This window comes from Ovis canadensis, chromosome 22 (genome assembly GCF_042477335.2).
Source record: "Ovis canadensis isolate MfBH-ARS-UI-01 breed Bighorn chromosome 22, ARS-UI_OviCan_v2, whole genome shotgun sequence".
NCBI classification, from domain to species: Eukaryota; Metazoa; Chordata; class Mammalia; order Artiodactyla; family Bovidae; genus Ovis; species Ovis canadensis.
Window position 1 is genome coordinate 55,170,716 of NC_091266.1, and position 25,168 is coordinate 55,195,883.

The 25,168-nt window shown below is 39.1% G+C and overlaps 2 protein-coding genes across 5 annotated transcripts in view; one reads left to right on the forward strand and one right to left on the reverse strand.

Annotated features, from left to right (window-relative positions):
* Positions 1 to 20,298, forward strand: part of INPP5F (inositol polyphosphate-5-phosphatase F) — a 92,013-nt gene extending 71,715 nt beyond the window's left edge. For 2 of the 3 annotated variants that reach the window (XM_069567310.1, XM_069567312.1), the window contains 9 exons: positions 99 to 219; positions 1,452 to 1,580; positions 5,914 to 6,031; positions 7,799 to 7,997; positions 14,065 to 14,136; positions 15,130 to 15,203; positions 15,646 to 15,774; positions 16,335 to 16,422; positions 18,060 to 20,298. In XM_069567310.1, coding sequence (XP_069423411.1) covers positions 99 to 219; positions 1,452 to 1,580; positions 5,914 to 6,031; positions 7,799 to 7,997; positions 14,065 to 14,136; positions 15,130 to 15,203; positions 15,646 to 15,774; positions 16,335 to 16,422; positions 18,060 to 19,215 — 2,086 coding nt within the window. In that variant the 3' untranslated portion in view covers positions 19,216 to 20,298. The remainder of the gene's footprint in view (positions 1 to 98; positions 220 to 1,451; positions 1,581 to 5,913; positions 6,032 to 7,798; positions 7,998 to 14,064; positions 14,137 to 15,129; positions 15,204 to 15,645; positions 15,775 to 16,334; positions 16,423 to 18,059) is intronic. The other variant, XM_069567311.1, reaches the window with a different exon arrangement.
* A 580-nt stretch (positions 20,299 to 20,878) lies between these two features.
* Positions 20,879 to 25,168, reverse strand: part of MCMBP (minichromosome maintenance complex binding protein) — a 38,094-nt gene continuing 33,804 nt past the window's right edge. For both annotated transcript variants that reach the window (XM_069567319.1, XM_069567318.1), the window contains exons 15-16: positions 23,382 to 23,470; positions 20,879 to 22,764 (exon numbers count right to left, since the gene is read on the reverse strand). In XM_069567319.1, coding sequence (XP_069423420.1) covers positions 22,638 to 22,764; positions 23,382 to 23,470 — 216 coding nt within the window. In that variant the 3' untranslated portion in view covers positions 20,879 to 22,637. The remainder of the gene's footprint in view (positions 22,765 to 23,381; positions 23,471 to 25,168) is intronic.

Consider the following 25,168-nt stretch of genomic DNA (forward strand, 5'->3'; position numbering starts at 1 on the left):
GTGTTGCTGTTGTTATCGTTATACTGTAAAGAATTGTGGGTTTTGAGAACTTTTAAGTTTTTCCTATTGTAAAGTAATTCCATACTGTTTTTGAAAAGGGTTGATCAAGCTGGAATAATATGTAAACAAGAAGGGATTTTTCGAGTTAATTGCATGGACTGCCTGGATCGCACCAATGTGGTCCAAGCTGCCATTGCACGAGTGGTCATGGAACAACAGGTAATTTGGAGTCCACTGGATTGTAAATATTCATTTCCAATTTTTTCACTTGTAAACAAGTAGCTAAAATCTTCCTGCCATAGAACATTTACAGCATGCAACCATCCTTGTTGCTTTAAAACCTGGGAAGTACAACCTTTGCTAGAAATCAGTTGAATCAGGTAGCGTTTTCTTAAGTACTCATTTTAAAAACGTGAGGCCCAAAATTTAATAATGTAGTGGGTGGCACTGTGTAGTCATTTACTTTTTTCTCTCAGCTACACACCCTCCCGCCTGTTCTTGGGGCATGGGGTCTGCACACCACCTCTCTGCTCGGCCACCTGCTTCCATGTCAGGCTCTGCCAGTAGGGGCTTTCAAGGAAGACTATGAGGCTGAAGGAGGGAAGAGGGACACGTTTATTCACCTGCCTTATATTCCCATCATCAGCACCCTCTTTGGGGCTGTGAGTCCTTGGCATCACAGAACCAGCCTCTTCCCTTTGTGCCCCAACCCTCCTGGTGGCATCTGTTTCCTGTAGTTATTACATCTCTCACCTCTGTGTCTGCTATTAGATCTCTCATCCTTCCAACACCTGGGTGATGAATTCCCAAGGTTGATATTCCTCTCATGGTGGTTTGTTTTGTTTCCCTGATAGAACCTTGTGACTGTCCTTAGAGGAAGTCTTCTACTGTTGCACTGAAGCAGCTAGGCTTTGGTGATGAAGCCCTGGCCCTACCACATACTAGGTGTTGACCCCATGCAAAGAACCCAGCCTCTCCAAACTTCTTTCATTTCATCCATAAAATGAGGGTACTAAAGGGTACTGATCGCATAGACTTGTTATGAGGAATAAATGAGATCGTTTATTTTAAGAAGCTCTTAGCATATGGCGCCAGACTTAATCTTCACTGAGCACTTACTGCTCTGCTACTATTAATGTTTTTGTTGTATCCAAATGATTTTTTTGATAGTTAGCTTCACTTCATAGCCACATTTATAAGAAAGATACAATAGTATGAGTCTATACATTAAAAATGACACCAGGATGGTATGAATGTTTTATTCTATTTATTCAGATGTAGCAGTTCATAAAGCTGTCTCTCAAGTGGTACTTTACTTTAAAAAAGTCTGAAAACATTTCTTGAAGGGTCCTAAATTGTACACGCGTATGCTTCCTTTTCTCTGCAGTATATGTTTTATACTATGATTTCCTGGCTTATCTGCAGTTAATCTACCAATGCATTCATTTTAGCTGAAAAAATTAGGTGTGATGCCCCCAGAGCAGCCATTACCAGTGAAATGCAATCGGATTTATCAGATAATGTGGGCCAACAATGGTGACTCCATTAGCAGACAGTATGCTGGGACAGCTGCTCTGAAGGTAAGTATCTGTAGCCAGCATCTGTGGGTCATTCTGTGGGACACAGAGTGTGGTTTAAAACCAACTTGGCTTTTGAGAGAAAAGCATGTGGGTGGTAGGTCTACGTAGTTGACTCTGGAATGTTTGGGTAAGGCAGGGGTCACACTTCCAAATTCCTGCAGGTGCCAAGTTGTGTGACTTGAACTGGTCACTCATTAGCTTAAAAGGAGAGATGGGCAATGTGTACCTGAGAAAGAGCATATGATGACTCACTCAGGAAGGTGCTGTTCTGCTACTTCTAATGGGGCTAGAGGCCCAGGGTTGCCAGAGCTCTCAGTTTTCAAGGGAGTTTGGAAATCTAGAATTTTATATGTAATAGTTGGTTTTTAAAACTTTATACAGACAAAATAAAACGTGTCAGTTGGTGGGATTTGGATCCCTAGTATAATTTGCCTCCTCTAAATTTGAATCCCAGCCCTGCCTCTTACTAGCTCTGTGACTGTGGGCAAGTCACTTAAATTCTCTGTGCCTGTCTCTTCATTTATAAAACAGGAATAATTCTAGGTCCACTTCAAAAAAAGTGGTGTGGGGTTATATGAGCTAATACGTTAGATCTTAGATCGTTCCCTGACACACAGTAAATGGTGAAGAAATGTTTTATTATCTTTATGTGATTGTTTTACATAAAGTCTTTTGAGGATCCTACCAAGCTGATCTTCACAGAATTTAATGTAAATGTAAAATACAGTCACTGGTTACTAGATACTCCCTCTCTTGGCAATAGGAAGTGGTTGAATTAGTTTAAATTAGGTGTATAGTTATTTTTCTTCAAGGTAAATAGTTCACCCCAGAATATTTGTCATAACAAATCCTGAATAAAATCCTAAAGACTCCACCAGAAAACTCTTAGAACTAATAAATTAATTCAGTGAGGGTGCAGGATACAATATCAACCTATGAAAATTGGTTATTTCTATATACTAATATAGAAAAATATACTAATATAATTTTCCAGTACTCTTGCCTGGAAAATCCCACGGACAGAGGAGCCTGGTAGGCTGCAGTCCATGGGGTCACTACTAGTCGGACACGACTGAGCGACTTCACTTTCACTTTTCACTTTCATGCATTGGAGGAGGAAATAGCAACCCACTCCAGTGTTCTTGCCTGGAGAATCCCAGGGACGGGGGAGCCTGGTGGGCTGCCATCTATGGGGTCACACAGAGTCGGACACAACTGAAGTGACTTAGCAGCAGCAGCAGCAGCATATACTAATAGGGACTATCTAAAAAAGAAATAAAACAATCCCATTTATAATAGTATCAAAAATAGTAAAATACTAAGGAATAAATTTAAACAGGAAGGTAAGAAATCTGTATGCTAAAAACTAAGACATTGATAAAAGAAATTGAAAGAACAAATAAGTGGAAGATAGCACAGGTTTATGGCTTAGAAAAATTAGTATTAAAATATTACCCAAAGCCATCTTCAGATTCAGTGTAATCTCTATCAAAATTCCATTGGCATTTTCTACTAGAATAGAAAAAACAGCCCTAAAATTCATTTGGAAACACATGAGACCCCTAACAGCCAAAGCAATCTTGAGAAAGAACAAAACTGGATGCATCCTACTTCTGATTTCAAACTATATTGCAAAGTTGTAGTCATCAACACAGTATGGTACTGGCATAAAAACAGGCACAAAGACCAATGGAATAGAACTAAGAGCCCAGAAATAAACCCACATGTGTACAGTCAACTAATAATTTGACAAGGGAGTCAAGAATAGTCAATAGGGAAATGATAGTCTCTTCACTAAATGGTGTTGTGAAACTAAAATATTTACATGCAAAATAATTAAACTGGACACCATTCATGAAAATTGAATTGAAATAGGTTAAAGACTTAAATATAAGACCTGAAACTTTACTCCTTCAAGAAAACATAGGGAAACATTTCATGACATTGGTTTTAGCAATAATTTTTTTGACTGACACCAAAAGCACAAGAAGAAAAGTAAAAATAAACAAGTGGGACAACATCAAACAAAAAATGTTTTGCATAGCGAAATAAGTAATCAACAGAATGAAAAGACAACTCATGGAACGGGAGAAAATATTTGCAAACCATATGTCTGAGACAGGGTTAATATCCAAAATATGTAAAGAAGTAATGCCACTCAATAGCAAAACCAAACCAAAACAAAACAAAACTGATTTTAAAATGGGCAAAGGATTTGAACATTTTTCCAAAGAAGATATACAAATGGCCAGCAGGTACATAAAAAGGTGCTCAATGTCAGTAATCCTCAGGGAAATGCAAATCAAAACCACAGTGAGCTGTCACCTGTTGGGATGGCTGTTATCTAAAAGGCAAGAGATAACAAGGTTGGCAGAAAAACTCACCCCAGTACATTGTTGATGGGAATGTGAATTGGCATAGCCATTATGGGAAATGGTAAGGAAATTCCTCAAAACATTAAAAACGGAACTACCATACGATCCAGCAACCCTATTTTATAAATATATATCCAGAGAAAATGACATCAATATCTGGAAGAAATACCTGTACTCTTGTGTTCATTGTAGCACTATTCACAGTAGTCAAGATCCGGGAAGAACCTAAGCATCTGATGTTGAATGAATGGCTAAAGAATATGTTGACAAGGGAAGCAGCCATACAAAATATATATATATAATGGAATATTCAGCCATAAAAGGAAGAAAGTCCTGGGATTTCTCTGGTGGTCCAGTGGTAGGGAATCTGCTTGCCAGTGCAAAGCATACAAGTTTGATCCTGGTCCAAGAAGATCCCACATGCCAAAGAGGAACCAAGCCCGTTTGCCACAACTCCAGAGCCCACTCGGTAGAGCCTGTGAATTGCATCTACCGAAGCCCAGGTGCCTAGAGCCCATGCTCCACAACAAGAGAAGCCACTGCAACGGGAAGCCTGCACACAGCAGTGTAGACCTAGCACAGCCAAAAATAAATAAGTAAATAGTTTATTTATTTAAAAGAAGGAAATCCTGACATTTTTAGCAACATGGATGAATCTTGAGGGTATTATGTTAAGTGAAAAAGTGAAATCAGACAAACAGAAAGACAAGTCAGTAATGCAGGATCTCTGAACTTCCCTGGTGGTCCAGTGGTTAAGAATCTGCCTGCCAGTCAGTGCAGGGGACACGGGTTCAATTCTTGGTCCGGGAAAATCCCACAGGCCATGAAGCATCTAAGCCCGAGTGCGTCAACTACTGACACTGGCCCCTAGAGCCCATGCTCTACAACAAGAGGAGCCTGTGCACAGCGGCGAAGACGCAGCACAGCCAAAATAAACAGAATGCATGATCTCACTTGTGTGTGGAATTTTAAGAAGTCAGACTCACAGAAACACTGCGACTGATGGTTACCAGAGGATGGGGTAAATGGGGAGAGACTGGTCAGAGTACAAACTTTCACTTATAAGTTCTGGGGATCTAAAGTACAGCATGGTGACTATAATTAACGATACTATATACACACACAAAATATCATATTGTACACCTTAAACTTATGCAGGGGTACTTTTTAATTATACAAACCTGGACAAAGAGGAATACTTTTTTCCTTTGATATTAAAATTCTTTGGATGCAGCATTCATGTCTCTCTTTTCCATAATAGATTCCTATTGCTAAATTAATATTTTCTGTGAATGACCTAACTAATTGGCAACATGTTCTTCCTAAATTGTCAATTTTAGGACAGGGCCTATTTCTAAGATTGCCTTGAATGGAAATAGTGGGGTTGGGATGGGGGAAAAAAGAGACTGTGCTTTCCCTACCTCTCTAGGGACTTGCTCTGACATCTTTGTTGTGAAAACCAAGAGAAACAAAACAATTAAATCTTCATTGGATCATTCTACAGGGATTGTAATGTGCAGCAAGGTATGGAAACCTTTGCTCTGTCTGTATATACACACAACCACATACACAGGTTAAATACGGTTGTAATACACTCTAGGGAACTGTCCACATTTTCCACATCAGATATTTGTGTGTTTTGAATATCATACCAGTTGAAGGCTTGAAAATCTTTTTGTTTTGTTATATATAAGTTTTGACCTATAAGTTCTAGACATTCTACAGACTGCCAAGAGTGGCTTTACCTTAAAGCACCATCTAACTGTGAAGGTGGATAACACCAATAGCGTGTTTAGTTATTTGACATGCTTGGATCTGAGTCCAATACTAGTAGATATTTTAATTACATTATTTGGAAATTGTAAAAGCCTGTAGAATTGCAGTATCAAAAGCCCACATTGACTTCAAGAACATTTTTGTGTTTGCATAAATTGTCAAAGTGACTTTTTTCTTGACAGGGTGACTTTACAAGGACAGGAGAAAGGAAGTTAGCAGGAGTTATGAAAGATGGTGTTAACTCAGCAAATAGGTATTACCTGAATCGATTTAAGGATGCTTACAGGCAAGCTGTTATAGGTAAGGAACACAACTGTCTTTCTTTAAAATTTGTTATACTTTCTGTGACTAACATTTTACAGTAACCAACTTCATTAACGTAATCCATATGTTTTATAATACACTTCTGTTTCTCCATTGAACATCTTACCCGATAAATCAAATTTTTACAAGATTAGAATCTGGACAGATTTTTTAGGCTGGAGTGGCAAAAGAAACTGCTCATTTCCTTACATATTTGTCAGTTTGTTATTCATGTAACAGAAGGCAAGGTTGAGGCTCCTGGATTATGGAATATGGTGCCCTAAAACCTCATCAAGTAAAAACTCAATATTCTGTTTTCCTATTACTCAAGCCTGAGAGATAAAACAAAATGATTTTCTTTCTTTGTCTACTGTTTATCATGTGTTCTTGCTGTGGACAAATACACTATCCTTCCTTATAAGCATGATTTAACAGGGTGTTAGGATATCAGACTATCCTAACCAATTCTTATCATTATTTAAGAGAAAAAATGGAGGGTGAATTGCCCAGTGGAATTCATGCCACAGCATATTTTTTTTTAGTGTGACTTTAATTTCCATGAAAGTAGTACCTTTTAGGATTTAAGTAAATGTAGAGTATTCTGGACTAGAACCAAACATAATAGCTTGACATATGGTCTCTAGGAATATTTTAAAAATCCTATTTTTTTAACCTAATTATTTATTATATATGAAATAGTAGGACCCACACATAGGCAATTTAGGAATTTGAGAAGTCTGATGTAATCAAGTTTGGTTCATTTGCCACAGATATGGTATGTACTGATAGGAAAATTGGATTTAACAGTTTTTTAAAGGAGAAATTGATACATTTTTTTCTAGCAATTCAGTTATGTCACTGAGGACCCAGATTCTGTTCCTTTCTCATTTTGACCATGAAAAATATCAGCTTCATCCTAACCCTGAAGCTAAATCTCTTCCAAGTTTGAGAGAGACGGGCTAGTAGCAGTCTGGGCTCACTGCTTCTCCATAAAAGGCCAGTGGTTGGCAGTTCTCTCCCAGAAGTCTTACTGTCCCAAACGCGTGTAAGGAGTGGGATTACAATGATTTTGTTAATAAGCCTTGAGCTGCATCCTACACCAGGAAGACATTAACTTGTCTATTCAGTTCCTTTGCTCAATTTAAAATTGGCTTATTTGTCTTTTTATTATTGAGTTGTAGGAATTCTTTTATTATTGATAATAATTAGTAATAATTCTTTTATTATTGAGTTGTAAGGCTTTCCTAGTAGCTCAGTTGGTAAAGAATCTGCCTGCAATGCAAGAGACCTGGGTTCGATCCCTGGGTTGGGAAGAAAATGGCAACCCACTCCAGTTTTCTTGCCTGGAGAATCCCATAGACAGAGGAGCCTGACGAGCTACAGTCCCTGGGATTGCAAAGAGTCAGACATGACTGCAACTAACTTTCACTTTCAGGAATTCTTTATATATTCTTGGATACAGTTCCCTTATAGATGATTTTTAAATATTCACTTCTACTCTGTGGGTTGCCTTTTAACTTTCATGGCATTTTCTTTTGAAACACAAGTTTCTAATTTTGATGGTGTCCAGTTTGTCTTTTTGTTGCTTGTGACTTTAGTTTCATATGAAAAAAAAAAACCCTATGCCTAGTCCAAGGTCACAAAGATTTATGCCTGTTTTTTAAAATGAGAATCTTATTGTTTTAGGTCTTGTATTCACTTTCGCTTTTGAAAAATCTATTAGTAAACTAAGATGATGATAGATATCAATACTTTCTACTCTAGATTTGATGCAAGGCATCCCAGTGACAGAAGATCTTTATTCCATATTTACCAAGGAAAAAGAGCATGAAGCTTTGCATAAGGAAAATCAGAGAAGCCACCAGGAACTAATTAGCCAACTCTTACAGAGTTACATGAAGTTACTGCTGCCTGATAATGAAAAGTTCCATGGTGGCTGGGCCCTTATTGACTGTGACCCCAGGTAAGTTGGAGTTGTGTCCTGGTGACTAATGTGCTTAAATTTTGGATGTTAAGCTGTGCTAATTATTGCTAGCAGTTGTCCATAAGGCTGTGGGCATGGATGCAAAGTGCATGGCAGTTGTCAAATACATGGCTGGTACTAAGGCAAGCTGACAAGGCACTCAACTTCAGCTGTAAAATTAAAGGGGCACGAAAAAACTCAGTAATGAGGTAAAATAGGATAATGTAATATCTGATTTTTTAAAAACCCAAATGGTGAAACTACAATTCAAAGCTTGTTTCATGGGTCCTCCCCTGTCCCCAGCCCCAGCTCATGCCCCAGAAGCTAGGTTTATTGTGTTAATGCACAGAACCGCGTGCACCAGGAGGTTTAATGATGCTCGTTATTTTGATGGGTTGTTAAGTGGTCCTGGTCTTTCATAAAATAAGTAGGCCAACTAATACTCTACATTCTTTTTAAAAGAAAAACCATCCACTTTCAAGTGGTTCTTTAAAATATCAGCTGAATGGCAGGATCCAAATTTATCCACCAGATTGCTTGCTTTCAGGCTAAAATCTAAAATTATAATTTTCAATATTATGAATCAGAAATACTTCAGAAAATTCTAAACCAAGCTTTGAGAGTAAAAGAGTCTATTTAGATTTTATCTTTTTTTTTTACATTTTGTATGTTTTTTAATAAAAGGGGCATAAAACAAGCTTGCAAGAACAATGGAATGCAAGGGAGTATTTACATATATGATAATGAATAAAAAATGATACTGACCGTAGGTTCATAAGGAGTCCTTCCATGCCTTCAAGTTCATGGATTATTTCGCTTTGATAGTCAGTACTGTGGCTCAGAGGTTAAAGCGTCTGCCTCAAATGTGAGAGACCTGGGTTCAATCCCTGGGTCGGGAAGAGCCCCTGGAGAAGGAAATGGCAACCCACTCCAATAGTCTTGCCTGGAGAATCCCATGGACGGAGGAGTTTGGTGGGCTACAGTCCACGGGTTGCAAAGAGTCAGACATGACTGAGCGACTTCACTTTCACTTTCACTGTATGTATGGATGCAATTTTTGGACTCTTAAAGAGATGAGGTTTTCTGCCCATTTGAATTTCCAAAGTTAACTATATGTCTCCATCTTTTTTGTTGTTGTTGTCGGATATTTATTAGGCTGCCTTGGGCTTTAGTTGCCACGCATGGGTTCTTCATGTCACATGGGAGCTTTTGTTGTAGCACGTGGACTCCCTAGTTGTAGAGTGAGGGCTTAGTTGCCTGACCAGGGATCGAACCCATATTCTCCATAGTGCAAAGTGGATTTGTAACCACTAGACCACCAGGGAAGTCCCTATATTGCCATCATGATTAGACAGTTCTTTAAGAACTGTCCTTCTTATGAGAGATACTTCGTGGTTATCATCCTTTCTATTACTGCTAAAATTTCTTTAAATTTGCTACTGGTATTTATCATTTGCAAGGCTTAAAGATTTTCTAGATGGTGGATAGTTTTCCTTTTCTCTTGAAGGGAGATGTTTGGAAACCTGCCCTTGGGTTATCTGAGGTTGCTAGAGAGCCTTTGAATAGTCTGTCTACTGAGACAGAGATGTAGACCCAGAACAGGTGGCCCCTAGTTGAGGACAGCAAGAGTAGCTCTGGGAGTGGCTTTGCAGGCTCAGATCCTGGACAGCATGTGGTGGCCTCAGTCCCTCAGGCTTGGGGATGCAGCAGTTTGCACCTGTCTGCCTCCAGCTGCATGTATACTTTTTAAAAACGTGTGTGTGTGTGAAGTTGCTTCAGTCATGTCTGACTCTGCGACCCCGTGGACTGTAGCTTGCCAGGCTCCTCTGTCCATGGGATTCTCCAGGCAAGAATACTAGGGTGGCTTGCCATGCCCTCCTCCAGGGGATCTTCCTGACCCAGGGATCGAACTCGTGTCTCTTATGTCTCCTGCAGTGGCAGGGGGTTCTTTACCACTGCTGCCACCCAGAAAGCCCCAAAATACCTTTATTGAGATGTAATTCATATAGCATACATTTCATCCATTTTAAGTATATAATTGGGTGGTCTTTAGAATATGCTCAGTATTGTAAGACCATCATTTTGGTCAGTTTTAGAACATTTTTATCACCACAAAGAGAATCCTTGTACTCCATCCCAACCCTCATCCCCTAAGCAACCACTAATCTACTTTTATCTCTCTGGATATGTGAATTCTGGACACTTCATATAAACGTAATCATCAATATGTGGCCTTTGTGACTGGCTTCGTTCACTTAGCATAATGTTTCATGGTTCATGGGTGTTGTGCCATGTAGCAGAACTTCATTACTTTTCATGGCTGAATAGTATTTCATTGTATGGATAGACCATGTTTTCTTTTTTTACTCTTCTTTTGGGCATTTATGTTTCCACCTTCTGGCTCTTCTGTTGCAAACAGTGATATTGTGAATACTTATAAACAAGTTTTTGTTTGAACACCTGTTTTTCTTTGGGATATACACCTAGGAGAGGAGATGGCCAGGCTACTATGCTTAACTTTTAAGACACCACCAAACTATTTTCTTTGCTGGCTGCACCAGTTTACATTTCCACGAGTAATGTGGAAGGGTTCCAGTTTTTCCATGTCCTCACCCATACTTTTTTTTTTTTTCCTTTTTTCCCCCATGTTTTTTTTTTTTTTATTGTAGTCATCCTAGTGGATGTGAAGTACTGTCACATTGCGGTTTTGATTTGCATTTCCCTCATGACAAATGATGTTGAAGATTTTTTCTTGGGTTTGTTGGATATTTGTATGTCTTCCTCAGAAAAATGTCTATTCAAATCCTTTGCTCATTTAAAAAACTGGGTTGTTTTGTTGTTGTTGAGTTGGGCCACATGTTTTTGTCAATAAAACTTTATAGGAACGGAGCTGGGATTAGGGTGAGGCAAGCGAGACAGTGTTGGACAGGTTGCAGAGTCGGATCCTATCTTTATTTGAAATGTCGGATGTTTTGTTTATCATCGTATGTTTGCATTAATTTTGATTTTTTAAAAATACTGCATTAAAAACTTTCGTTGATGTCAGGTTTTTTGGCACCCCCATAAATTTTGTGCCAGAAACCAGCGCCTCACTGACTTCACTGCAGTTATGGTCCTGTTTAATTTTAAACATATGGCAGAAAAAGTTACGGCAAGCCATTTACAAATGCTTGGTCCTGTGCAGGCAGCAAGAATGGCTGCCCTTCCCTTTTCCTTTATCTCCCAGGGCTCCAGTTGGAACTGTCCAGCCACCTGAAGCCCACCCTTGGGCCTTTTTATGTTAAACCCCCGAGCACAGCTCAGTTAATTCCCCGCAGACAGCCGCTGGCGTACACAGATCAGACCTCCTGGTTGTCCCGTGGCCACTGCTGCCGCAGGGAGAGCTGACTCGAGTGACAGCCCATAAGCGCCGGGTGGTGCACTTGTGGCTGAAGGAGGAATACTTAATGTGACAGGAAATCGGGGGGCCGTCCAGGTGCCCTTCAGCATCTGCCCACTCTTTATTTGGTCCAACTCGTTCTCGCTTTTTCTTACACCGAGAGCAGCTGACTACTGGTACTCGTACTAGTGGACTCACGAGGCGCGCGGCAGTGCGGGGAGGCGCTTAGTCACCGTGCCGCGGGCCCCCGCCAGTGGCTCTCTGGGCAGGAGGGACGGCTCTTCAGCAAGGTGTTTTTGCATGCACTCTCCCCAGACCCCGGCGGGGGCCGGAGCCTACCTCAGCTTCCCTCGGGGCTCAGGGGCCGCACCCTCCTCTGGACGTGGGCGGTGCTGGACTGGCTGCGCCTGCGCACTGGGCGCGCACCGCGGCGAGCGTGGGCGGCGGAAGTGCGCCGTGTTTGGGGGCGGGACTTGGCGCGGCCGCGCTGCAGTTGCCGCAGTGGCTGCAGGCTTGAGGTCTGGCACAGGTGGCTCTGACTGAGCTTCGACTACTTGACGGACGGACTGACGGACTGACTGACCGACCAGATGCCGCGCTCTCACCGGCCTCCTCCAACCGCTCAGCGGCAGGCGAATGCCACAGGCAATGCCGCCGGCAACGCGGCCGAGCCCAAGCCCGAAGGCGGCAGCCTGGCGACCACTTTCAAGATTTTTCTCCTTTTTGCAGGACTGATGGTTAAAGTTCCTGTGGGGTTGTATTTTTCCTGCAAATTGCTGCTCTTCCAAAGCCTCCTGTTAATGTCCCCCGATGACAGTGGCTTTTACGCCACCATTGTCGCGGTGGTGGGGCTGCATGTGGTGCTGGCGGTGTTTGTGTTCATCGTGTGGAAGGAGGGCATGCCTGACTGGCGGGAAGAGAAAAACGAGTAGCGCAGCCCTTCCCTCCGAGCTGCAGCCGAGGGCAGGGGTGCACCAAAAGGGGTTTTCTTTCGTCTGTGTGTCTTTTTTTTTTTAAATGGGGGTTAGGTTTTGTTTATTTCTGTTTAAGTGGGGCAGAGGGTGGTGGGGAGGGAAATTAAGTATTCACTGCAGCTTATACTTAAGTAAAACTGCGGGTGGGGGGAGGGCTGACTTCTTTCTCCATTGCCTGTGACGTGCCAAGTGCTTTTTCTTTCTAGACGTAATGCTTTTGACTTGAGATCGTGTTTGACCAATGTAAATATTCGTGTCAAAATAGAAGCTATGATAAAGTAGCACTACTTAGTAGGTGTAGAAATTTTTTTCGTATTAAACTACGTGTCGTGACGTAATTTTTATGGCTTGGCTCAAGCGACAGTTGTAAGAGCGCAGGTAAGCTCCAATGCGCAAAACTAAATTGTATGTTACGGTGTTCGTCTACGTTATCTCGGTGAGGCTGCCAAGATTGTAGAATAGATGGTTTTCTTTCCAGTTGGTTGGTTGGTTAGTTATTGCTCGTATTTTGGATCAATCTGTGTATTAATTGGGTTCTGATTTCTTCAATCTAATTAGTTGTATTTGGAGGCATGTTTTTGATGAAAATTGAGGTCAGTTTGTTATTTTAGATTAAAATTGTTCCAGTTATGGTGCAACAAGACGCCCCTGATGTAAAATACTGCAATTTAAGATCTTGGTGAAATTTTCTCTGCAATACCTGTTAAACAATGACCTCATTCTTAGGCAGATTATGTACGTGACTTTACTTAAATTCCATCTACTAGTCATTTTTCCCCCTATTGTTTTCCATTTGTTTTTCAGTAGCATTTGGTCAGTTTTTGCCAATAGCTGTGAAATTCTAAGGTATTTCTATTCTAAGATAGAAATATCTGCTCCATCAGTGGAATTTTGAGAACCAATGTAAGTGTGCAGATTAACTTTCATCTTTTGATTGGAAAGCTGTTTTAATAGTAGATGAATATTTGATTAAAAGGTTGAGTTCAGATTCTGCCCATGCTACCTGTTGAGTATTTTTGGATTTCATAAGTTGACCTTTTTAAAAAAAGTATTTGGTTTAATGGTTCATCAGTACTCGGTTTCTAACCCTTACACTGATATTTGACTTTAGAGTGGAGATAAAATACAGCAAAGTGGACTTAGAATAAGGAAATGTTTACTCATTCTCTAAAAGCTGTGTAAATTAATCTGTAGTTTAAAAAAAAAGGCAAAATAGTTTGGGCTTGGTTCCATTTTTGCACATAAATGTTATATTTACGTAAGTCTTTCAAAGGATACATTCTGCATGAGTATAAACATACGGTAAATGTGCAGTGTAACTTGAAGATTAGGTCATGTGAGATGATCTAGGTAATTTCTTTTCTCAGCCTGCTATTTTCCTTTCTTGACAATCCTTACCCCCCTCCACCATCATGCAGTTCCCTCTCCTCCCCATGTGCCATTATCCTATTTTCCCTGAACCCTCCCTTCTCCTTGGCTTCTCCTCAGCTCCAGTCCTTTCCTCCTACCCCACCTTCCTGTGTTCCTGGTTTGGTTTTGTTTCTTTTAATCTCCAAATGGATAGACTGTGTACATTTAACTTCAGAAGTAGGACTCATTGATTACTTGATTTTTTCTCCCCACCCTAGCCCCCACCAATCTTTTATCATAAGGGGATCTGCTATAGAAAAAATGTAGATGAAAATATTTAATTCCTTGTGTCATGTTTGTTTAGCCTCATTGATGCTACTCACAGAGATGTGGATGTGCTGTTACTGCTTTCTAACTCTGCATACTACGTGGCCTAGTAAGTTGCTTATTGATTTAAAGCTTTTACTCTTTTAATGTGAGTAAATATCCTTTTTAGATTCTGTAACACAAGAATCTAGTTTTGCTATATATTTCAAGAAATTTCACTGAACCCCTTTATCTTACATAATTGTTACATCACTCTTTTATCAATTTGAAGATGTGATTTTAGTGTTATTTATAATCTGTATTTTTATAAGTGTTCGAGTATTTGATAGTATCTCCTGTAGATCTCATGTTATGATGTATTCTACATATTTTTATTGTAATTGACCATATACCATGATTTTTTATTACGATACCATAGTTAAATGTTTCCCCATTGTTAGGCATTAACATACTTATCTTTTTTGCTATGAGGAGTGAGACAGCTGTGTGCAGATAATTGTGCATGTGTACACATGCACTTCTCTGATTATAAGGATATGATGAGTTACGAGTGTCTATGCCTTAGAAATGACACCCAGTTAACAATGCTACTAGCATAAATGCAAGAACTTCCTCATAGCCTTAACCAGAATTATTTCTTTCAAATACACAGTCACTTTCTTTTTGGTCTGGTATGAACTGTCATTTTTCAGTCCTTGGCCAAAAGGTGCCTATTGGCATTGATCATTTTTTATTTTTGGGTATCAGATTTATCTGCCAAATCAGGAATACGTAGCTTCAGGATGTGTTTTGCTTTCCTTTTAGGTTAAGTTTTAGGCTTGTTGGTTTAGTTTTTGTAAGAGCTTTTGTAAAACTGAATTTAATTTTCCTTTGTAATTTCCTTTAGTGTAAGATCTATAAACTGATTTTCATTTAGCTATTGAACTATATATATATATATAAAATTTCATCTAGTTTTTAAAATATTTAACTCTTTACCCCAGAATGTATTGTGTTGTGGAAGACTTTCCCTGCATAATGGTTCTTGCTATTATGCCTCAGCTGACCAGCCAAATATGCTTTTGATTTTAATCCTCTTCTTACCCCCTTTCCCTTTGTCTAGTTATGATGATGAAGTTGACAAAGTAAACCAGTATCAACGACTAAGTCTTGAAGACCTGGAAAAAATAGAAATAGGTAAATTTTTAAGATATTAACCAGGTCCTAGAAAGCAAATACTGTTTCTTCCAAGAGTGGGTTGTTATTTAAGCAACTGGTATAATAACATCTTACTGGAATCAGAAAGGAGTAGTCTAAGTAGTCCATTTCTTAAGATTCCATTCTATATTTTAGAGATGAGTGGTGGATATAGTCATTGTTTCTTTCATTACTTGTCCTGTGAAGATTAAGCTTGGGGTCTAGAAAGTTTAAATATTTGAGACGGAAGAATTTTTATTTAGTCTTATTAGACCAAGTCATCATAAGCGTGTGTGCTTATTCAGATGAAAAAAAGTGCTAAATGATTGATGAATCAATATTTTGAAGTATTTTGGATAATATCAAAATCTCAGTATTTTGAAGATACAGAAGAAAAATAATGTTATGTGAAGGATTAACATATATTCATTTGGGTCGTTAGGTCCTGAACCCACTCTTTTTGGTAAGCCAAAGTTCTCCTGCATGCGACTGCACTACAGATATAAAGAAGCAAGTGGCTATTTCCACACACTGAGAGCTGTAATGCGCAACCCAGAAGAGGATGGGAAAGGTAAGAGAGGTGAAAGTATTCAGTTACAGCTTATCTGCTTTTATAAGCCCAAGTGCAGCTCGGGAGGCACATACCATTATACAAGTGAGTGATCAGGAAAAATACCTTTGTGATTTGAGATCTTGAAATAGCAACTTTGTTCCCGGCAGTGCAGGGACACAAATTGATTAGATAGTTTGGGCAAGGAAATATATTATGGGAATTCTTGTGCTTGGGCATTTGAGTGTGATGGCTTTTCGTACTATATACGCGTCTCATGGGTAATAGGAACAACGCCTGTCTTGTTCATGCCTGTTGTCTCAGCATCTGGCACAGTGTTTGGACAGATTAGAGTTTCCGAATAAACTTTTAATTCCAATTGATATGGTTCTTTTGTTGTTCATTTAGTTTTCTGTTAACATTTTAGAACATTTTGAATTAGGGGAGTGAAGTAGTATGTTTTTGTAAATTATAACAAGCTTTTATTATAAGATTAAAAATCCCATTTTGAGTTCTGAGTTAGAACTGCTAGTTTTTAAATGTTTTTGCTAAAGTGGCAAGCAGTTACATTTGGGTTTCAGATACCCTTCAGTGCATTGCGGAGATGCTGCAGATCACCAAGCAAGCCATGGGATTAGATGTACCTATAATAGAGAAAAAGCTTGAGAGGTAAGTATACCACTTTGCACAGAAGTGTCTTTATTCTACAGAGAAAATTAAAGTTTTACTTCTTTTAAAGTATCTGCAAAAAGAAGAGAATTCACATTATAATACTGTGTTGATTAATTTAGAGGGGGAAGGATCATATCATAATGGATCAAAAAGTAATAATTTTGTTTAAATTATGGCCACAAGTGATGATGTTTTAAAACTCCTGAGAGGGAGCATTCAAATTTAAACAACGTTTTAGAGAAAATAACCAGCCAGTATATTTTAAACACTAGGTTAATTTGGGAAAAGAAAGCCTATAAATTATTTTATATTTTAAATTTGGGGTTTTTCCATCTAATAAGCAGGTTTTAAAGTCCAAATTCCACTAGAAAGGAGGACCATCTGGTCATCTAGATAAAAATTTTCAGTCTTCTGTTAGAAATAATTATTTCAGTAGCTTTTAAAAAAAGCAGTACTGTATTCAATAACTCTTTTAACATAATTTTTATGAAATATTCTCATGACCAGTGATCCTGTATGACCAAGTGTTGAACATGTGTACTGAGATGTGCGGTAAATAGGACTGCCTTTTTTCTCATTTTTAGCAACCCGGAGGGCTGGCTAAGGAGAAAACACAAATTATTTATGTTAAATGTCCCAAGTCTTCTCAAATAAATTCAGATAACCCACAGGAAGCATAAGGAAATGGAGCTCCTTCCCCTCTTCTCTGCCTGAATTCAACCAAAGTGCAATGTGTATAGACCAGCTTTAGTTAAAATGCTGTAAATATCCATTTATAGTCAGTGTCTCCTTTGCTGGTGGTTTAGATCGTGGATGTAGTGGATCTGTGCTCCCCCAGATTGTAGTGAGTCACCACATATGGCTGTTTTGAAATGTGAATAGTTCGAATTTTGGGGTGTGAGGTTTTTGGGGAAACAGATTCTCAGAATAATGCAAAAACAGAGGTTAAGGCTTCCATTAGGCTTCCCTGCCTCCCCTCCTCTCTGAATGCCAGGGAGAACAGTTGAAGGAAGCGTGCCATCACAAGTGATGATGAGTTGTAAAGACAAAAGGTCTGGTCCAAGAGAACATAACTCATCTAATTACTGTGAAGGGCTTCAGGAGGTGGGATAAAGATACTGTGGAGGTAGTATTCCTCCGGGGTGGTTCTTCAATACCCCATGTGGGCGGCTTGAGAGAGAAGACCGCTCACTCAGGAGATGTCTGTGGCCTGCTTGCTGGACCTGGGGTTAAAGTCACATAGCGTGGCACCTCTTACCTCTCAATGCCTGCAGGTGACTCATCAGTGTCACTTAACAAAGGCTTCTGCTGCCCTGTTATGTATAAAATACTTGTTCATTGGTTGTTTCAAAGACTTAAGTTTGAGAAAGATGAAGATATCTGATCAATCATCTCTTAATACTAATTATGTGTTGAAATGACACATTTTTGTATATAAAATTGTATTTAGCCCACATGTTTGTATTGGACATTAATGCTCTAGCATCAAGTCAAAGGAGTTATCTAGATTTGTCATTAAGCAGTATGCTACTTTCAAGGAATTGAGGTCAACTTGAGTTTTCACTTACATTAATAATTGGAACTGTCATATTGGATTCCATGGGAAATTAACTTTTTTCTTTTCTAATCTGTAGGAAGAGCAGTAAACCTCATGAAGACATCATTGGCATCAGATCTCAAAACCAAGGCTCTCTGGCCCAGGGAAAAAAATTTTTAATGAGCAAATTTTCATCTCTAAATCAAAAAGTGAAACAGACCAAATCCAATGTAAACATTGGCAATCTACGAAAGCTAGGAAGCTTCACAAAACCTGAAATGAAAGTTAACTTCCTAAAACCGAACTTAAAAGTAAACCTTTGGAAATCAGATAGTAGTCTTGAAACCATGGAAAACACAAGTGTGATGGAAAATAAAGCCCAGGCAGAGTCAGAAGGGGAAATCTCTTCAGATAATGACTCGTATCACTCTGATGAATTTCTTACAAATTCCAAGTCTGATGAAGACAGGCAGCTAACTAACTCTTTAGAGAACGTAGGGCCAATAGACTATGTTCTTGCTAGTTGTGGTATTATTGCTTCAGCACCTCGGTTAGGCAGTCGATCCCAGTCTATTAGCAGCACTGATATCAGCATTCATGTTCCTTCAGAGGTTACTATTGCTCATGACAGTGGGCTTGGAAAAGGCCACGAATCTTCTTTGAAGAAAAGTCCTTCTGCTGACAACATAAACACATTGACTGGCTTTGCTAAGCCTGTGGATATTTACTGCCACAGATTTGTTCAAGATGCACAAAACAAAATGACCCAGCCATCAGAAACCAGCCCTGTTTCTCAGCAGGCTAGTGAGGAAGGAAATCAAATGACCAATCAAGTTTCTAGTGAAGAAACTCAGTTTGAATCGACGGAACAGCTACCTTCTCGACCTTGTCAATTAGACGTGTCTTTTCCTGAAGCAGGCCCACAGTTTTTGTCAGTTGAACCAGTGCATTCAGTTGTATCTCAGAAGACCCCCGGCTCTGAATCTGGCACGCTTGAACTTGAGAGAGGGCTTCATGTAACTCCTTCTCCTTCAGAGAGCTGTAGCAGCAGAGCAGTCTCTCCTTTTGCAAAGATTCGAAGTTCTATGGTCCAGGTTGCTAACATTACCCAGGCTGGGTTAACCCAGGGGATAAACTTTGCAGTGGCAAAGGTTCAGAAGAGCCCTGCAGATCCTGAAGTAGTTAATGAAGTCCAGCAAAATGAACTTAAAAATATGTTTACACAATGCCAGACACGAATAATTCAGATTTAGTTTTTAGTCACATAGAATCCTGTGGCTTTTATTTAACCCCCTCAAAAAAAGGTGTCACAGAGTGTGTGACACAGATCTAGGGATCACAAATTCTAATTACGTTAATTTGGAAAGGTTTTAAAAGACTGAACCTGAGCAGATTTCCAAATTTGAGAGCTAGGACAATGGAAGTGCATCATCCTAGAATAGGACCTAAGTAGCTTATACACTACAGAGCAGTTTGTCTCTTCACAAGTAATTCAGGAATAGATTACTTTGGGACATAATAATATGAAAACTTTTGGAGTGGGGTGGGTGGGTAGTAGAATGTATGAAGTAGACTCAAAGAGTGGACATGGATCTTTAGATGAGTAGCATTGTTCATAATTGTTACTGTTCTGTCAGCTCATTTCTGTGTGTTAACCTCTACAAGTTAAATTCTTAGTTTAGTGACTAGTGTGGAGAAACATTTTAATGTAAAAACTATTGGTTTAATTTTTGATGGCTTAACCATTCCCTACAGAGTTAGGGCTAATGGCACTGGAATCAAGGAATGTATGCCCATTTGATCCTAACTTTCCCCAAATTCTACTTAAATAAATTTAAGATATACCTACCTTTTACACCCCAAAGTCTAAGAGCATTAAGACCTGTCTGCCATGAAACCTGAGATATCAAATGTGATTAGCAGCACCTATTAATTTTGTTCTCTCTTCAGAAATGTTAAAAATATACACATTGGATACTAGTAAAGCTTGAAAGAAGTTTTCCAGTTGTAACTTTGCAAGGTGCAGTCCATAGTATCTTGTATAGGCTCTCAAAACTGCTGAAAATTTTAGCCTGACGCACGACTGTAACGTCGACCACGTGGAACCAGGGCCTTGTCTGTAAGCCCATACAGTAAGAAAGTTGCACATCTTATTCCAAACAAGTATTGGTTTGTCTGTTATCTTTAGAGCCTTACTCTGTTGAAGTGATTCTCAGCTAAACATTATGTCTGCTGTAACTTTGATAAGTATTTCCACTTTTGTTATTTATTAGTGGTATCTTTTTTTGAAGTGTCAGATGTGACTATTTAAAATAAAATGTCATAATTTAAAGTGACAATGTGTATGAGAATTACTTGAATAACATTGAAGATAAGGATTTAAGTCAGACTGAAGAATTCAGAAGCAGAGCTTAGTAAGTTAGCTATAACTGAAACTCTTGGTCCCAGCCTTTCCAAATACTTCATTCTTAAAGTGTTATGATTTTAAAAACTAAACATCAAAACTGAACATGTACTCCTTACCATCTTTTTTTGAAACTATTAAGTGTCCTACAACATGAGAGAAAATAAGGTCAGGTGATAAAAATGTATTTTAAGCTCCAAGGAAATTAATTCCACAGAGATTTTTGAAAACTAAAATGAAAGAGGTGATGTTTAAATCCAGTGAGGGTAATACAGATGCCTATTCATTTTCCCAGTATTTCAAATCGGGTTACTATTGCATTAGATGACCAAATTGTCCCCATGGAGAAAAGGACTTCTGAAGCCCAGAGTACCAATCTCTTACCTGAGTGGGCCCTCAGAGGAGGGACACCATGCTGTATCATCTCATACTGAAGTTTATCTCTGGTAATGATTTTCCACACAGAAGATCACATGGGGTGAGTCTCATAATTCATGAAAAACAGCCCAAAGTACTAGTAATTTGGTAAGTTTTATTTATTTGAAAGAGGGTTTTCCTTTCAAGGGAACTTTTCTGTAAGACCAGGCAAATTATGTACTTCTCTTTGGTAAATTACAATCCACATTGGCACAGTAAACACACAGTAACTAATCTACTCTGTTGAAGTTTATTCTCACAAATCCAGCTGAGCCTTTGTTTTATTTCTAAAAGTTAAAGGAAAGTCTAGTCTACCAGTTATAAAAATGAAAACCAGTTAGAATTCTAAGTATAAACAGATTATTTACATTAGTTTATAAAAATAGATTTGAGTTTAGGAAAAGTTAAAGAACTAGTAATTTCCACTTCAGTTCATGAGGCATAGTAGATTGCTCCATTCTCAAGGCTGACCCTGTTTTCTTAGTTTAGGCCTCGGGGCCAGGGGGATGCCAAATTTAAGTAATCATTTAACTGATCTCTAACATTTCTACCTTACTGACTGAAGAAACTAATTTTTATATGTAACCAGTGGTAGTGTAAAAAAGTAATGTTCTAACCTTTCCAAAGATTCTCGATGCCAGTTATACTACTATGCTGTATCAATTTGCTTTCTAGCTAAGGATAATATTTTTGTTCCTTTAAAAATTTGTTAAAGCTGTACTTTGGTGATAACCTACCTACATAAATTTTATCAGGGCATTCTTGGACTAGCAGATAATGTTAGTTGATCTAATACATCTGGAACTAATGGATAAACATAAGTTCAAAATGCAAGGTAATCATCAAAGCAACTAAATGACATTTATTAGGAAAAGAATAAAAACTAATTTTTTTTCTGAAGAAGGCATTTTTTAAAAAGTTAAATTATTTTATTCTCTTCCTCTTTGGGCAAAACAGCTTCACAGGACAGGCAGCATTCCCTTTAAGTGAATCCCATAAACAGTGGTTCCCAAATGCACTGGAGTGAAATGAGAAAAATAAGGACAATATAGCGGGGGGTTTTTTTTCCTTCCAAAAAAGCTACATTTATTCCATTTAAAGGACTCTCTTCTTGTTCTGAGACTGTTCTTTTATGGGGGAAAAAAAGGTGATAATACAGTGACTTCTTTCAGATTACTTGGCAAAATAAATTGGCAACTCTCAATCCCCCACAATTTTTGTGGAAATATTACTGGTCCATGAAACCCAAAAGTCTGGGAACCACTGCCATTTAAAGACTTGCTTTGCATGTTGTTAACAACTATTAAATAAATGGAAAAAAGAGGTGGCCCAATGTCTGGGAAATGATACTACATATATGAATTAATGGCAAGTATGCTCCATTCCCCAAACTTGGACCACTATACATATTCAGACCCACTGTTCATTGGAGAGACAAAAATCTGAAGTGAACAATTCCTTTGACTTTGGAATTGTAACAGTTTTCTTCAAATGATGCTCACATTTCTTATTTCAACAGAGTCTGGCCTATGACTTAGCTGAAGCTAAGGAAACTAAGGAAATGGTATATCAGCAACATTATCAATATTAAATTTTTAATATCAAATACATTTTTGTACATTGTTACTAATTTATATAATTATAAAACAAAATTCAAAAGCTCCATAAAATCAGTAAGGTAAAAGCCCTTACTGAATATTATATAAACTTTAGATGTTACCAGGCTTGATTTCAGGAAAAGTCATCAGTTTCTTTGATATAAATTATCTACAAAACAATGTGATATAAATGATATTTGAATTTTACAATAATGTGGCTAGAATTTGCCCATTACTCTTGATAGATATCAGACCTTTAAAGTTCATTTCCATTGACACATTTCTGCTGTTGAAGCCTGGCTCTTCTTAAAGACTCCAGCTGCTTGGCTCTTAGCCATCGCTCTCGTGACAGCGTTGTCTGACCGGCACTGAGAGACAGAAACCTGGTTTGCAATACAGAAACAAATTAGACTCCAGACCTAGAAAAAGGCCTTAAAAAAAAGTGGTTTAGAAGTTTTTAAAAGAATGTTGTGGGAGACAAGACCATCTGGTAGCTACCCAGCTCAACAGCCAAATTAAGACTTCTACAGAGGAATCCTTTCAGAGTCAGACTTGGAGGGTGATTCCCTCTGAGTGGGGCTTCCCTGGTGGCCTAGATGGTAAAGAATCTGCCTACAGTGCGGGAGACTGGGGTTCGATCCGGGGGTCAGGAAGATCCTCTGGAGAAGTGAGTGGCTACCCACTCCAGTATTCTTGACTGGAGAATTCCATGGATAGAGGAGCCTGGCGGGCTACAGTCCACAGGGTTGCAAAGAGTCGGACACAACTGCGTGACTAATATTTTCACTTTCTTCCCTTTGAGAGGAGAACAAGGAGCATGCCTTGTCCACTGAAGTGATCTCTGGACAAAAGTAATTCCCCCTCCGTGAGCCATTTCACAAGGGGGTTTTTAGAAGGGAACAGTTCATTTCCATTTTTGTAAGTCTGCCTCAGTTATCCTAAATAAGGAGAGTTAGCCACAAGTCGCTGAACAGGCAACAGTGGACAGGGACTGACTCACCGAGCTACGATGAGTAACTGGTGGAGATCGTCGGCAGTGATGCTCTGAGGATCATTCTTGCGCATCTCCACAAAGTCATCTTCAACTGCCTTTATCAAAACAGTAAATGAACTTTGAAGTTATTCCTTATGAGGAAATTATATTTGCATTTTGTAGGGAAAAGGATTCTTTACCAAGCTAAAGTAAGATGGTCCTTGCCCAATGTGAAAATGAAGTCAGCCCTGCACCTTGGACAAATGAGACAGTATGGGTAAAAGGACCAAAACCAAACTTTACACCTAAATTATACCACTGAGGAGAGTACTGGAAACAAAATAACAAAACTCAAGACTCATTCGAGGTCAGACAGATAGATACAAACCAGCAATTCTCATCGCAAAACATGATGCCTTTAAATACAGGGAAGAGAAATGTCAGCAAAATTGGCCAACTCAGGACCTCTGAAAACTCCCCCACCATTAAAGAAGAACAAGAACACTGGCAAAAATTATCACAATCAGCTCCTTTAATACTGGAAGTTAACCAGACCCCTGAAACAAACTGGGGAGCATTTTCTCCAAGAAAGACAAAAGAACATTGTGCTTTGAGGTATTTAAATTTGGCCTATTCCCTTCCCCATCTCCAAGCAGCCGTGAAAATAGTCTGACAACCACTGGAGAGGCTGGTGGGACTGGAGCTCTGTCAAAGCACCATTCCCAGAGAACTGTCATTACCTGACTGCCTGGTGGTTCCTCAGAACAACACATTCGCAAGGCTGTCTTTTTTTTTTTAATTGAAGAATAATTGCTTTACTGTCTTGCTATCTTTATTTTACCTGACTGGGAGCTTGTTCAGTGTGAACAGCTTGTCTCCCCCGACCCTACTCCCCACTGAGTGTTTATCAGAAACAATCAGAAGCAATTATCTATCGACCACCTCAGCTGCCCCAGACTGTGGATAAGTAGATGGGGCATACAGCAGGCTAACCTAAACCATTAAAAAGAAAATCCTAGGGATGAAATGTCCATATATTCACCAGGAATTTACAAGGCCACACACATGCGCAGGGCTGTGCACGTGCTCAGGAGATCTGAGCCTGAGCAGGCAGGCCATAAGCTCTCACTCCTCAACAACCTTGAGGCTCTGTGCGAGCAGAAGGCAAATGCTAAGGCAGAGTTGTAAACTGCATGGCTGAGTGCTGAAGATTTGCCCCACCATGGACACAGAGTCCCTTGCCTTATAGTGGGAGACTACTTGCAAGCATCTAAGGAAATTAAATTTATCTCCAATCACTGACCACTGAACTAACTGAGGGAGACTTCTGTGCCCACACACAACTAAGAATACAGACTTTTAGAAATCAATTCAGAAAAGTCACTAAACAACAAACAGCAACAAGAACAACAAACCCTAGGGCAGGGGAGAATCTGCCAGAGCAGAGGTGCCAGATTATATTATTTAAAGCACCAGGCTTCCAACACAAAAACTGGAAGACCTACAAAGAAACAAGAATGCCTGGCCCGCTTCATGGGAAATAAGAAGTCCATGAGGAAACCTAAACATTGGAGTTATTATACAAAGACCTGAAATCAGCTATTTTAGATATATTCAGAGAACTGAAGGGAAACAGGAATGAAGAACTGTAAGCAAGAGAATGGTATCAAATAGAAAATATCAATAAAGAGAAATTACTTAAAACATATTCTGAAGTTGAAAATACACCTTTAATTAAAAACTCACTTGAAAGGCTTAACAGCAGAATTTAACTGGCAGAAGATTCAGAAAATCTGTGGACAGGCTGACCAAGA